We start from the raw sequence: 15,435 nt of genomic DNA, 5'->3' as shown, positions 1-15,435 counted from the left end.
TTAGGAGGAAAGAACGCTACCTTAACATGCTATTACACAATCTGCCATAGTCATACACACACACAAATCTGTCACAACTGGAAGCTGGAATACATTTTCTGACTCCACTTACAATGTTCAAGCCTCTCACCTGCTGTGTTACCATCCACACTGAGCATCATCGCTGCTGCGCATCAACAGGCTCCTCTCCATGTCACTTAACGACGGTCGAGTGGAGGGGGAAAAATTATATGAAAATCAATTTTTTTCTAATTAACTTTGTAAATTTCCCGCTGAGCTATCAGGCATGGGGGCCTTGTGAGTCGTGTCGAGTCCGATTATGAAATCAATTTGGTTCAAATTGTTTCAGGTGACTTTTAATGAGTATCTAATATCCGCCTGAGGAAGGAAGGTCAGGATATCTGTTTGTTATTTGTGTTTTTGTGTTTCTTTGTTAAGTGATGAATCACCCACAGGAGAAATATGGATGGTTCCACCCTGGAGCACTGGGCAGTGCTCCAAAACAAACAGCCTGAATGTAAATCCTTGTTTTTAGTGGGGCGCCTCTTTAACTTCACCACAGGTGTGACCTAGTTTGACAAGTAGCTTTGTCCAGATGCAGCCATTTGTCAATTCCTCAAATCAAATACATTTTTATTGGACTACTCCACTTGTTCTCAGGAGCTCCAAATCAAGGAGGGAAGTTAGAAAAGAGCTTTTTAATGGGGGATAATGGGGATTCTTGTCGTTGCCGTTAAATGGGCTTTTGCATTCTTAACTTACTCTGCTCCCTCTCCTTCAGTGGCCATCCTCCCAGTCTGTGCATCTTGTTAAGCTTTGCCTTACAGGAAGGCTAATGGATGGCACAGAAAGCCCCCTCAGGACCTTTTAGCATAGCTTCGTGTTGGTCTGCTCGCTTAGTATTCACTTATGTATTTTCACCCTACTCTGAGCACAATATCATGCATAACCATTGCTAATTCATAAACACACTTGGTGATCCGGGAGCTCGTTCATAATTATCCAAATCGTAGAAACATAGTTCCTCTCCAGTACCATTCCATTAGCAAAGGTGGTGATTTCCTTGAATGAAGGGGGAATCTATCCTGCATATTTAATACCACCGTTTTGACTCGGCTCCAGGAAGCATTTGAAAAATAAAGGGCAGCACATTTACTCAAATCGCTTGTTTTCTCTCTTTGGACCAGATGAACATGTTGTTATTTGTTTGTGCCTTACCCCCTTTTTTCTCTCTTTCATACGGTTGTGTAACAACTTCTCTCCATGGGGTTCTGTGGGCTGGGGAACTTACAGAGGAGCACATTCCTCCCGTTCCACCATGGCTCTTAGATGAAATGGGCATTTTCGGCATCTCTTCTCTGTCCCAGGGTCATGGCAAAGAGAACACACACAGGACTGGATAAGAAAATACTGAGAATGTAGCAAGGCTTTCACTCCTCCTCAACAGATTCTATGAAATAAACACAGAAAATACATTTTGTTTGTAAACTGCCTTGCGGTATACCTCGTCTTTTCAGTGGATTCTCTTTACAGTGAGAAAATTCTTTCAGCAGGGAAACACTGCTGATATAATCTAAGCTTGTCAGATTATTTAAAAATACATTGTTGGCACATGTAAAAGACAAAAAGGGAAGAGAAGATCTGGATTTTTAACTAGACTTCAAAGACAGTTCAATAACTTAACCACCACCTGTACAGCGTGTTCGTGCTGCTTGTTATACAGGGAAAATTGGGCTGAATGTGGTTGAAGCTTGAAAAAACTGCAATCTGGTTGGAGATTTGACTGGCAAATTTGCAGCCTGTGTTTTTACACACATTTTTTTTTCTACTGTTTGCAGATGATTGCATTTTATTTGTTTTCATTCACTAATGGCGTGTCGCCAGCATGTCAGCCACGTCTCATTTTGTCATTGAGGTTTTTCTTTTTTTCTGTCCCTGCTGCTTCTTCAGCTCTCAGTCTCGGCGAAGGAAAAGGGCTCCAGCGACCCTGTGACCCCAATCTCACTTGAGACAGATGAAGCAGCCTCTCTCCTTCTGCCTCCTCGCTCCCTTCTTCCCTGTACTCTTCCATCCCCCTCCTTCCGTCTTTTAACGTCTTTGTGTTTGCCGTGACAAACCGAACCCTCTGGAACTTTTCCTGACGCACGTAGTAAGGAGTAGAAGTCGTATACATTGATGCTGTCTTAAATCTCCTCACGTCTGTGTTTAATCAAGGTTTAGTCCGTGGCTGTATGGATGTCTCTGTTATCAAGGTGTCATGTATTCATTGTGTATAAAAAGACGATGATACAGATAACAATTACTACAGGCGTTAATGCAGACTATGCAATATTTGGTTAGATAGACACAGACGCTATATGAGACTGAATTATACATGAGGAATAAACATGCAATTAAGGCAGGTGATGGGAGATAATGCACAGAAATTGTACACAAACCTAATAAAAAGATTAGATCTGGCTCACTCAAAGTCTTTGGATCACCTTTCCAGATGTGATGACAGCATTTGACCTTCCCATTGCTTTTATTCACTTGTTTGTATGTAAATCAAGTGTACCTGTAGCAAAGAGGTGTGAGCCTCTCTTGAGTGATGCCCTTTATAATCAACTATATGTCCTTAAATTCTGATTTGGCACTGCTGGAGTAAAATATGAGTCCGGTCATCAGACTCATTTCCGTGAGAGCTGTGGTGTCAGTAAGTTGTAATGTAACAATAAAAACAAGTCAGATGATTTATTGTGGTGAAGATGAAATGCAAACTCAACAGAAACTAACTACAGCAGCGGAGTTCAGTATTAGAAACCGTGTTCTATCTATCTGTCTCTGTGTGTGTGCATGTTCTCACCCTGGTAAATAAACTTGTTTAAATTGGATAACATTTGCTAAACAAAAGTGGGAACATGTGGGTGTCTTTCCAGGCACTCTGATGTGTGTGTGTGCCATAAATGTTGGTGTCAAACACAGAGGGCACACTGATCACCACCTCCGAGGACAGCGCATGAAAAGAGAGACCAATTATGTGCATTGCGCCAAATACAAAGGAACCCTGGTCGGCAGTGTAACAACAGCCTGTTATCTTGTTTCTCTCTGTCTGCCTTTCTTCCTCAACTCTCAGCATCACTGCCAAACATACACAGTGTATGTATACATTTCCCCGTCTCCTCTATGGCTCTGACTGCCTGCACCTCTCTCTCCTCACATAATTTCATGCTTCTTATTGCTAGCCAGCCTTCATGCCTAGCTGCCTGTGCCATCCAGGCATACTGGGCTGAAGGAAGGCAATTTGGCTCTACCCAGCTCCCCACAGACCAGCACGGCTCTTCACACTGTCATTCGTTACGAGACTTTTTACTAACAAGGCGCGCGTGCTGAGATGGTGGATAAGATTGTGTTTCAAGACATAATTTACTGAATTTTGGTCCTTTTAGCGATGCAGCAGTCACATGGGAACACCACCATGCGAACAGCTCAGCTACTTCACCACACACTTGCACAGTGAGTTCTGTTTTTAGGATGGGATAAATAAAGATCTGTCAAGGCTAAGTGTTGTGTTTTGTTGTCAGTATTTAGTACTGAGTTAACGTGCCTGAATCCTGGCAGTGAAATGAAGTGATGAACTGATACTAAAGAGTGATCTATTCCTCATGGAAGCTGGGCAGGGAGGAGTTAACAGTGCGCCGCTCCTCTCTCCTCTCCGCTTGATGACATCAGTATTGTCTCTGCATCCATGAAATTAATTTTTCTAATCTTAGTCAGCAGGAGCGGGGGAATTTGCACACATTAATATGGAACTCGATCTGTACTCGCCCACTGCTGCAGTCTCTCTTCTCCTCTTTCTCCCTCCCCCTCTCGTCTTCTTCCATCTTTTCTCTTTCCACCCGTTCTGTTTCTTTCCTTTTTTTTTTCTGATTGAGACCCAAGGCCCAAATGCACAGGGTTTGAAGCCTGAAATGCAGAGCTTTGTTCTGGAGGCCGTGGCATCGCTGGGCCCCACAGTGTAATACGAATTGGAGAGTGCTGTGCTGCATGGTATAATAAATAACATAAAAGACGAGGCTGATTGTCCCAGCAGACCAACCCGCTCTGGCTGCAGCATGTTGATTCTCCAGAGACAGACGGCACAGAGGATAAAGAGGATCCATTGACAATAATTATCCTTATTTGTTTCTCCTCACAAATACACACAGTCTAAAATGGTTTCATTACACAGTAATAAAATCCGACATTCTTCAGTTGTTTCCCCAAGAAAAAGAGCACATAATCAATACCAAAGAGGCATCTCGGGGCTAATTTCCATACACAGGCAGGTTTGATGCATATTTTTAAGGCGATATTCAAAACCGTTTTCATGTGACACTAATTTGTGCAGTGTAAGTACCAAATAGGTTTATTAATATTAATTGTGTTATTGTTGCACATCACATTGAAGACTGAGCACTACCCTAGTGGCTAAGTGCATTGTGGTGTAGAAAAGGAATATTCACTGTTACCTATTGCAACAGAAAAAAAATCAGTTGCTCATTAAACCACCAGATGCTGTAAAGGATCATTACAAACACTTAGCAGTTACTCTGTAAATCAGTTTACATCCTTTGGAACTTTTTTTTATCCCAGCGTTGGTTGTGTGAAGACCACCGTGCTGTTTAACGTGTGTATTCCCCTAGTGTGTTGTTGTTACACACATACACCATGTATGCATGAGAGGATTGTAAATAACGTAAATAATGTGGAGTAGAGCAGGTGATCATTTCATCATCTAAAGTGAAGGACAAAGGCAGCAACAGCCATGATGACAGTGTCTTACGCCTGTGAATGCATCAGCCCAGCTCCAACATGTTCATTCACCACGGCCTATAAATTCGATTTTTAAAAATAATTCCCGCATTCCAAACGAAATTGGAACAATAACCATTTATACCAATATTGTTTTATGTTTGTTTGATCCCAGTGTGTGTCTCATAATCCGCATATCCAAGCCTTTTGTGTCGAGCATTTTGTCTCTTTCTGATTAACAACTTAGCACATTAAAGTGAGGAGTAAAATCATTTTCGCTACATAAAAATGTTGCCGATTGAGCTCAGAAAAGCAATTTAGCAGGTTTCACCTCACAGCAATTTCACCCATGTTCTGTTTTAATGGCTTTGTTTTGCAAAAAAAAAAAAAAAAAAAAAAAAAAGCTCACAAGAGTCAGAGCACTGGAGAAGAGTTCATAAATTGAATTTTAAATTTAGCAGTTGAATTACTATTGTCTCCCATGCCTCCTCCTCCTCTTCCTCCACTGAATGGCATGCCCAGATGAACAAAAGTGAAAAACGCATTTGAAGAAAATAAAAAACAATTTTTGTGCAGTCCCTCTAGTTTTTTATCTGCTGTCCCTCCTGGCACAAACACGATTCACTTCGTGTCATATTCATAATTTTTTTTCCTAAGTACAGCCATTTCTCTGAGGGAAGAAAAAAATAATGTTTCAATTTGTCAAGAATTGTCGTTTTTTTGTGCCTGGTGGTGTGAGGGAAATGGTGGGTATATCTCTAGGAAAAGGCTGCAGTGGGCTGAAATCTCATTTAGTGGAACTTGTCATCAGAGCAGATATGAGGCTCTGTTTGGGGAGGCGGAGAATACCTTTTTTTTTTTTTTTTTTGCCTCCACAGACAGGTGTGGATAATGCCATGTGTGGAAGACGGACCAATGTATGAGATAGCTTTATATAATTTTATTGCAGATATTTTATTTAAGAAAGCTCCACAAGTGTGTGTGTGTGAGAGAGACAGGGGACGTCAACGGTGGGAGCCAGCTCGAGATGCTGATAATACATGTCTGTGCGTGTTTACGTGCATGCGTGTGTCTAACCGAGCATTCACTTCTCCTCTGCTGAGACTCTCAAGTTGTTTTCTGTGTCCAGTGCCTTTCTAAGTGCAGTATTTGAGCGTCCGTTGGGATTTAGTTGTGTTGCGCTCAGCATTTTTGGCAAACAGAAGACCTCTTGAGATGGATTCGTAAACTGGATGAAGATGGGAAGGGGGGTGTGAGTCCCAAATCATGGGTGGCACAGTGCCCTGGATTTTGAGAAAGGGGAGAGTGACACTCATCAGAAACACTCTGTGCATGTTGGTTTACATGTACACTTTGTATACAATACAAAGACGCGATGATTTAAAATGTATCTCCAACAAGATTCAATCTGGAATGAAGTCAAAAAATCTAAAAGATATTTTAAATGAAAAAAAAAGCAGTGGCTCCTAACTTACATTATAACATAACTGGTGTGCAGATACACTGCAAAGTATTCCATACATGGATGCCAGTGTAAAGAGTACAGCACATGAAGCAGGTCTGCCAACATGCACACTAACATGCAGTGGCAGTGAAATTTCTCTTTTCTCTTAGAGTTTCTTTTAGACTCCCGGCCATGCTGCCATATGCAGGATAACCCCTGCTTCTCTCACATGCTGTACGCCTCAATGCCGTGAATAACTTTTGGAAACTCAAGAGTACTCATCCCTCTCTCTGTGGCTTTCTTTCTCCGTCTCTCTCACTACCCAAACACACTCTTTCCTTCTCTCCTCCACACTCCGTGAAATAGTCCAAACTACTCAGCACACGTGCCTCAGTAGACAAAACCACTTTAGAACTACAGCACCGTAACCATCCACACGTAACCTGCTGAATAAAGTGCTCCCATCCCCTGACATGTCTTCTTGATATTAGCCTGGCAATATGAGGCAGCAGCAATTTCTACTCTGCTCTAGACGAGGTGATATTGAGTTGGGGAGAAGAGAGGGAACTGAGGAGGGAGCATGTGGTGGTGGTGGAGGAGGAGGAGAAGGTAGGGGGAGGTGGGGTGATTAGTTGGAGGTGAAGGAGGACAAGTCAAAGTGTGTGCGAAACAGAAGAAACAGTAGGTACAAAATGTCATAAATCACACATGATCCAACACGGCAGAGAGAAAACGGGGGAAAGCATGAGAGGAGAGAGGGAAGATAGAAGAACTCCACGTTATCTTCCCAGCAGACAGACAAACACACCACTGTGGGTGACAGATTAGCATTAGTCCGACGCACTGTACTGACATTTTCCAGTGGCTCCCTTAGACCCCAAACAACCTTGGTTCAGTTTTTTTTAAAGACGTACAATGGAATAAATCACCCATGACACCTTCCTATTATCCTCTTTGATTTTTTTGTGTTCATTTAAGAAGCTACTTTAGCTTCTAAAGTGTGGCTTTGGAGAGCAGGTACTCTGACTGCTTCACTGCCCTGAACAGCCTCCAGGGATTCAAACCTGACAATGCCTTTTAAATGCAAACATTTGGATCCCTCTCAGACTTATTCATTTGAGTTACATAAACTCAAGTGTACAGTAATAATCACTATTTCTCCTTTATGTTTTAAGTAAAAACACACAGTAGGTGAGGAGGGAGCACTCCTTGGTGATTATTGGCATCGCTGGGCTGTGGTTGTGGGAACAAGGCCATAGAAGTTTTATTGCTATTGCTTCCCATTGCGTTAAACAACATTTACAACACTTTTAAAACAGTTTTAGACATTAAAACAAAGCTTCAGGTTTTAATTAAGTCATTTTGTTTTGGCCCTCATCCAGCACATTTTGCTCCCGATCTCTATGCAATAAACATATTTTCTTACTTAATTCCATTTGTAGTTCATTTATGACCTGTAGACATTAATTTAAGGCTTTGACTTGCTGTGCAGTTATAAAATACATTAGTGGTGTCTGTGGTTGAGAGTGTGTGTGTGCACTGGGTGTAATTTTCTTGGCAGATGGTGTATGACTTCACTTGAATACCTGGCAGCCAATCACAATGCACAATGTCATGAATGAAGGGGAACTATTATAAGGAAATGCTGATGACTCATCATTAATATCTCTTTTTCTTCTGCAGGTGTCCTCCATGGACTTCATGGCTATGAAGCGCTCGCAGCTCTATGGCATGGCCAACAATCCTTACTCCACCCCACAGCAGCCAGGAGGTGGACCTTACCCCCCAAGTCAGCCATACACATCACCTCCTCCACACCGATATCCAATGAGCATGCAGGGAAGGGGCCAAATAGGCATGGGTGGGATGCAGTACCCTCAACAGCAGGTATGCCAACAAACCCAAACACTGTGTCAGCACGTGTGTGCATGTATGTTTGTGGTTCACGAATGATTCAGCCCCCCACTGCAGTGCTGTTCCAGATATTGTAGCTGTTGTTATATTTCATATTGTGGTTGGACATTTGCTTCTTGTCGTGTACATTCTGAGATTTCAATTTGCGAAGCAGCCTAAAATGCTAGGCAGCACACCTCACACCCTGGCATGTGGTGGTGTTACTCCTGTTCATCACTCAGTTCTCCCTAAACTCCCATTGGAGTGAGATGGATTTGATGCTGTGTATGTAGTATGCATAGTACTAGCATTTATATGTACTGGTTTGACAGCATGTTTGCTTGATGATGTGTTTCTTTCTGTATATGTTATCGTATGTACACGTATGTACCCACTTGTTTTGTATGTGGCTTTGATCGAGTGTGCTTGTGGAATTCTCTCTGTGTAGTAAACATAGACACGGCACAGTCGACCCACATCACAGTTTCTGTGCAATACTGTTGTAAAAGACAATAGTGCTTCTCTCAGCCTTATTGAGTCTTAAGTAAATCCCATTTAGACTGGAATTGTGTTTGTGTGAAAGAGAAAGAGAGAGATACAAAGAGTCTGTGTGTGTGTGTGTGTGTGTGTGTATTAAATTGTGTGTACTCTAAAAGCTATACATATGTGTGATTGTGTGTATGACGAGTGTGGCCCACATTCCTGGCAGAAAGCGAACTTCTGTGTATGTGTGGATCTGTGTAGTTTGAAACAGCAGTGCTGAGTGCCACAGCGATGGAGGGGGAGCACAGTGTCCCCTGCTGTCACTGCCTGCTATATTTAGTCAGCTTGGACTGTTGGTCTGGACTTGGACACCTCTCACTGGGGAGAGCAAGCTTCCACACAGAGCAAACCCACAGAGAGAGAAAAATGGAGAGTGGAGAAGGGAATTACAGATGAGCTGAGACACAGACTTTCTACTTATTTCCTACAAATATTGTACAAATAGGCAGGCATGCTGTAGCCTGAAAAAAATTGGTATGTAGTGCTCATGCATCTATATGCAGATAAACGCACTCTATCTCACAAATAGACACACAATCCTTTTATTTTTTAGAAGAGAACTTTAACAAATAAATGTACTGACATGTACACTAAGATTTAGTGTGTGCTCTGTGCTCTGCAGTCCTAACAGGGAGGCTTTGCCTGAGACTCAGACATCAGATTTCTCATAGCTGTAGGACTCAACCTCTTCTGACGCATCTTGATGATGTCAACACACTCCCAGAATGAGCACTAGTGAGCCGCCTTAGATCAGTGTTGCAACTGGGACTGAGTGAGAGTGTGCATTAGCATCACTGAGAGGGATGCTAACGCACAATGCTGTACTGTCGTTCATACAGACAAAAATACATTCCTGGTACTGTTTTGTGATTAAATTCTCTGGCGTATTACATAGGGGAGGCTGAGTGTTGGGGTAGCAATCACAGCACAGCACTATGGAACGTAATTAGTTCAAAACGAATTAGTTGTTCACTCTGGCTATAGCCATGGGAACTGCGCTTCTAAAGTTTCTAATTATCTGGCTCTGGCTTTAAAAGCAGCACCACCACATTGCCTATCTGCAGCTGGTGAAATCTAGCTCACAGTAATGAGTTCGGAGGAGGAGGTTTAATTCCACACTCTCAGATGAGCATAATGAGCCTCACCTACAGAAAAGTGGTCAGGGGTCTGATCAGGGAGGACAGGGCAGGGCTAAAACATGTATGTTCCAGATGTGTACTGCAAAATACATCAAGTCTCAAAAGGACTGTTAATAATGAATGAAAAGATGCAGCAAAGGCGGTTAAGACAAACATGATTTGGTCTGTATCTAGAGGAGGTGAAATCATTCACTCCACCCTATTTCTTATACTTTGGGTGTTGCTAAACTGTCCCAGAATCAGCTGGGACAACAATCTCACCATACTGACTGTGGCTGCTTCAGCAAGAGGGATTGTGGGTGATGTAAGACGCAGCACGCAGAATCCCCCATAATGCATCGTGCTTCAGGGCTGAGACCTCAGCTTGTCACAGCCAAGCAAGCTGGGATGTTGCCAGGCAACGTGACGTCTACAAAGATATGTGTGTACGTCTAGCTCTGTGATATCTCCGGGACTGAGCGACTGTGCGTGTGAGGGAGTGTGTGTCTGTGCGTAGGGGGTTTTAGCAGATGAACAAAAGGTCCTATTTGACTGCCTTTCATTATTATGATTAAAATGATAAAATCCTGCTAAAATTAAGCCCCACTCAAATTAAATAAGAACTCCACAGCAATACAGAGCCTACATCACATACAGGACCTACATTTAAGCCCATGGAAGTATTGAATATGTGAAGGTGCTCGCCTCCATCCTCACACCATAGCATCAAGTTTTATCTTGGGAACAGCTCGGATATGTGATGTTTCAGACACAATTAAAATGACTGTGAATATACCTAATTAGAACGCAAGTCTAGTTATGTCACGTAAACACCATAACTATGTTTAAATTTCTGACTTAAAGAGTCCTTTAAATTACAGAAGCACCTTGTCATCTAGTTTTAGTTGTCTCTGCCAACGTTTTGAGATCTCTGGATCTCTGACATTTCTGTGACCAACTCAATGCAGTGGAGATTAATGGAATTTTGACATTCAAAACATTGAGCTTTTGTTGCATCTTTCCATTATTTTCTCTACAAATGCTCTCTAATAAAGGCATGAAATTCCACAAAAAGAATGAAAACAATGAAAACCTTTGAGAGTGAGGTCTGTGGACAAGGATCATATTAACACAAACAAAAATCTATTTACTTCCATTGTAACGGGGTGAAGGCAGAAATCTCTGAAATGACAGAAGAGTCTCAAAAACCACAACCACAGTATATACGTGGCTAGAGACTCCAAGTAGTTGGTGAGAAAATAGGTGTGTGAGAGGGAGAGAGACAAAACCAGGATAGGTATAACTTGATTACCAGAACTGGATTCTTCAAAACTAGATAATTTATTGAATTTCTGTAGCATGTGTATAAATGCAGATCATCTAATTTATTTCTATTTCCGTGTATTTGTTTACACCTCATAATATAAAGCTGTCTGAAAGATGTAATATGTACACACACATATATACTATATACACTTATATTTACTCAGATATAATGTACATATTTAAATATACCTGTGCAGGAAGAAACAGTGGGAAGTTAAGAGCTTATACACACATTATCTCTTCTATTAATTTATGTAAACACTTGAACTCAGCTGTTACTGTAAACTGAAAGGTTACTGGTCTACATGTAAACATACTCACTGTGTGTGTAACCCAGAGGCTATAGCTGACCCCTTTAGTCCAGCTTGAGTCATTGTTTCTGGGGGACCATGTTTACCTGTTCAGGCCCTGAAGCTTTACGTCTGGAGCTCTCTCTCTCTCTCTCTCTCTCTCTGCCTGTTCCACACATGCACAGTCACATGCATACTAGCACAGACAGCTTCCTGTATATCTATGCACACAGTGACGTGATCGTACATGCATCCTCACACATGCTCAGACAGAATCTTCACTACCAGTTAAGTACTCTGCTCATGGCCTCTTTTGCTTAATCCAGCCATAGGAGGCAAGCACAGACACCGATCTAACTGTTGATGTCTCGGAGAAAGAAAATAAGAAATCAGCTTCTCCATTCAGCCTCCAGCAAATAGGCATATAACATCGCATTAGTGTGGTTAGCATCATACTGCATCTGCATGCATGTCTGAGAGAGACAGTTTGAGTATGTCTGAAAGGGTGAGAGGCATGCAAAAAGTCAAAGGTGTGTGTGTGCGTGTGGACTGAGGGGAGCCAAAACAAACATATCAGCAGAAGAGAAAAAAGACGTAGAAGCAGCAGAAGTGGAAGAATTAGAAGGAGGTGGGTGTCTTGGGCATGACAGACCACACGAGAGAAGCATCTGTTTGGGAAGTGGAATGAAGTTGAAAGCAAAAAAAAAAAAAAAAGAAAAAGAAAGAAGAAGAAGAAGAAGAAAAACAGCGCCGCCAATTCTGAGTGTAATTTCCTGTGATGTCAAAGTTGGCTGACGGAGAGGAAAAGGAATTTGAAGGAAACATTAGTATTTGATGTGAAAAGAAGGGAGGGGTGATGGAGTGGGAGAAAGAGCAGGAGAAAAAAAGATACCCTGGGAGATGAAAGAGAGAGAAAAAGAAAGAGAAAATGGAAGGTGTGTGTGTATATGAGTGTGGAGGGGGGTGAATGTGTCAACGACTCAGGCAGAAACTATTACCAGTGTTGGCTGTTTGTTCCTTACACACTGGGCCAACTTAATAGAAGCCAAGCATTTAAAGTCAAGTGGAATGTGGCTGACCTGCTGCCTGTTCAGCACATACAAACCACAACACGCTGTCCTTCGTGGCTTTGTATAGCTTTTATCAAGCTCTACTCTTTTTTTAAAAGATTTTTTTTCAGACATAGTCTTTAGTCAATAGCCATCAGTGGTCAAAAAAAAAGAGAGATCAGAAACATAGTACATCTGTATTCTTTCAAAAGGCATGTCTGTGTTCTGTTCAACTGAGAAACAGCTGTGTACATTGCTAAATAATAAGCAACATTTCAACATGGCTCTTCTTGGTTTTTATTCACTTCAGCTGTTATGTGTTGCAATACAATAACAGTGGTTTGGAAACAGCTACAACCACTAAACTGAAAGTACTGTGAAGTATTTCATTGTATTTTTTAAAATAATTGTAGGCATTCAAGAATGCGTTTTTTTATATTTTGTTAAACTGTATAAATGTAATTGTTAATAACCAAATTTAAGTAATTATTATTCAGTTGGTTGAATTCTATTTGGTGGCTCTAGTTTCAGGGTTCTGGTTCTGGGCATGCTATTTTATAGTCCTGCTATAAACAACTGGAACCATGAACATTAAAGACAGTGTATTCAACTTTTATTTTCATTTTATTTTATTTTATTTACCCGAAATATGTAACAAAACATATTTTACTTGGAGAGTTGCTGTCAACACCTACAGTGAAGTCGGATTTACAGGACACTATGTTAGCACTGCAGAGATAATCACTTCAAAAGGTTTCTGTGTGAGCCTCATTCTTCTGACCAATCAGAGAATTTAAATGATATCCCCTTTCTTTTTTCTTTGTTTTCTTTCGATCCCCATGGGAATGTGGATGTTTTTTGTTTTTTTTTGTACTGCTTTACAACCCTAAAATGCATGAACAAGTGCTTCATCTACTGTGTCACAGCCGCTTTATGCTGTACAGAGCATGGCAGACTGTAGCAGATCGCAGAAGAGCATAGCAGAGCAGCAAGGCACAGACACAGACACACAGCACAGCATTAGTGTCAATTAGTCAGCATTAGCGTAAGGTAAAAATACGGTATTGTGTCCATGGTTGTGTAATTAGGAGGACATATTCCCATTGTTTTGTAATTATTTTTGAAGGTCGTCATATTATCTCTTAAAGAAGATGTACATATTTATACATTATCTATTATATATAGTGATAAATAAGCAGCATGCAATATCATACAAGTTAGGGGAAGAGAGTGCTTGTAAAACTACAGTTACTTTTAGTTACTGTGAGGTTACTGTAGGAAGAACGTTTTAACAACATGTATCTTTTCAAAACCTGCACGAAAAGTAGAACTGACCTAGCACAGGTGTTAGAGTGACTTTGTTTTATTGAGGTAACTTTAAGCCATCACAATTTGACAGTGAACCAGCATGCATGGTACCAGGACCCTGAAGCTGAAGCGTCCATTTTATTATTTACATATATGAAAAATACTTGTTTATCTGCACGTCGCTTACAAGTAAGAAAGTTTGTGGTATTTTTTTTTTTAGCTTGCACCCATCATTTTGGTAAACATTGTAAGCTATGTTTTTAATTATCACTAGCTTTACACAAAATGTTGACAATTAAAAACTAAATTGGTGGATACACTTTATATGTGCGTAAGTGACTGGGCTTTTAAGTTTCCATTAAAACACAAAGCTGTAAAAATCATTGTCAGTCCAAACATCATCTTGTGGGCTATCGACTTCAGGGAGTTAGATGGGTAATTTATGATATTGATTGGGCCTGAGCAGGGGGGGTTCCTCACCAGTGGAGAGAGTGAGGGCCACTTGGAAGCACTTAGGGGCCCCTGGTGCTGGGGTTGTCTCTGGGGTTAATGTAGCCAGCGCTGCTGGCTCTGACGGATGGCTGGGAAGCCCCAGTAAATCAGCCCCTCTGCCAGGAAAGATGGAGAGAGAGAAGGGGTGGGGGTACAAAGGGGACCACTCCAGCCTCGTCACACCCCTCCTTTTTTGAAAGGCTCTTGAAACACTGAAGCACACATCAGAACCATGTGGCTACACACCCACACCACACACACTTTCCTCTGTCTCCTCCACAAGTCCAGATCGTCACTCCATGCCAGCCCATGGGGCCCTGGGCATTTTCACCTCACAATTAAAAAAGACATTAGGAGATATATAGAGAGAGAGCGTAGGAGAGGGGTGGGGTGGGGGTGAGACTGAATGAAAGGAGGACAAAAATATAGAAAGACTGATTAATTAAGGGTTCCTCTCTCACTACAGAATAGATGAAGTTTCAGGATCAATTAATTAGCAAACTGGCCTACGCATGTCAATGGCTCTAATAGCTGGCTCTCATTTGTAACTTTTATTACCCTGCTGCCGTGGAGTGGCTCTCAGCCAATGAGATGCCACGTGGCGATGATGCTACGTGACCATTAACTGGAGAAAGGGGGGAGAAATCCCCTCCCCCTTTACAAATAGAAGTGATGCTATCAACTACACTATCCAGCAGCTTACATTTATATCATTGTGATGTGTGTACGGAGATGCTAGATCTCACATAACAGAAGATAGCAGCACACACTGTCCTTTGAGTAGATTTTGTCTACTCAGAACAAGCAGGCTATACACATAATATATAAAACTAAGTTGTGATGAATAAGATATAACCCAGTGGATCGTACTTTTTCATGTAACCCATTAGTTAAATTACAAGCCCAGCTGTCTGTTATTGCATTAGTTGTATAAGCCACAAACTCCATCATTCTTGTTCTGGCCGATGAAGCGACATTACAGTTTAATATAATTTAGTACTGAATGCAGGCAAGTGGTGTAAAACGTCACAAACGGCGTGTGTTTTGAAAGATCCAGGCTCGGTGCTCTGTGTCTGCAGCGCTCTATATGTGCCTATTGATAAGATAAAAGAGCAGAGAGATGAAAGTGGAGCGAAACGGGGGGAGCGAGGAAGAGATGGGAAAGAAAGGGATGCTTTACGTCTTTGCCGAGTTACAAG

General features: G+C 41.6%; 1 protein-coding gene across 5 annotated transcripts in view; it reads left to right on the top strand.

Moving 5' to 3' along the window:
* Nucleotides 1-15,435, top strand: part of LOC113158695 (AT-rich interactive domain-containing protein 1B-like) — a 150,483-nt gene that overhangs the window by 15,591 nt on the left and 119,457 nt on the right. For all 5 annotated transcript variants that reach the window (XM_026354785.1, XM_026354783.1, XM_026354784.1 and 2 more), the window contains exon 2: nt 7,901-8,104. In XM_026354785.1, coding sequence (XP_026210570.1) covers nt 7,901-8,104 — 204 coding nt within the window. The remainder of the gene's footprint in view (nt 1-7,900; nt 8,105-15,435) is intronic.

This window comes from Anabas testudineus, chromosome 12, assembly GCF_900324465.2.
Source record: "Anabas testudineus chromosome 12, fAnaTes1.2, whole genome shotgun sequence".
NCBI lineage: Eukaryota > Metazoa > Chordata > Actinopteri > Anabantiformes > Anabantidae > Anabas > Anabas testudineus.
Note: the sequence above shows the minus strand (reverse complement) of the source record. Positions and strands in the feature narration are given on the sequence as shown.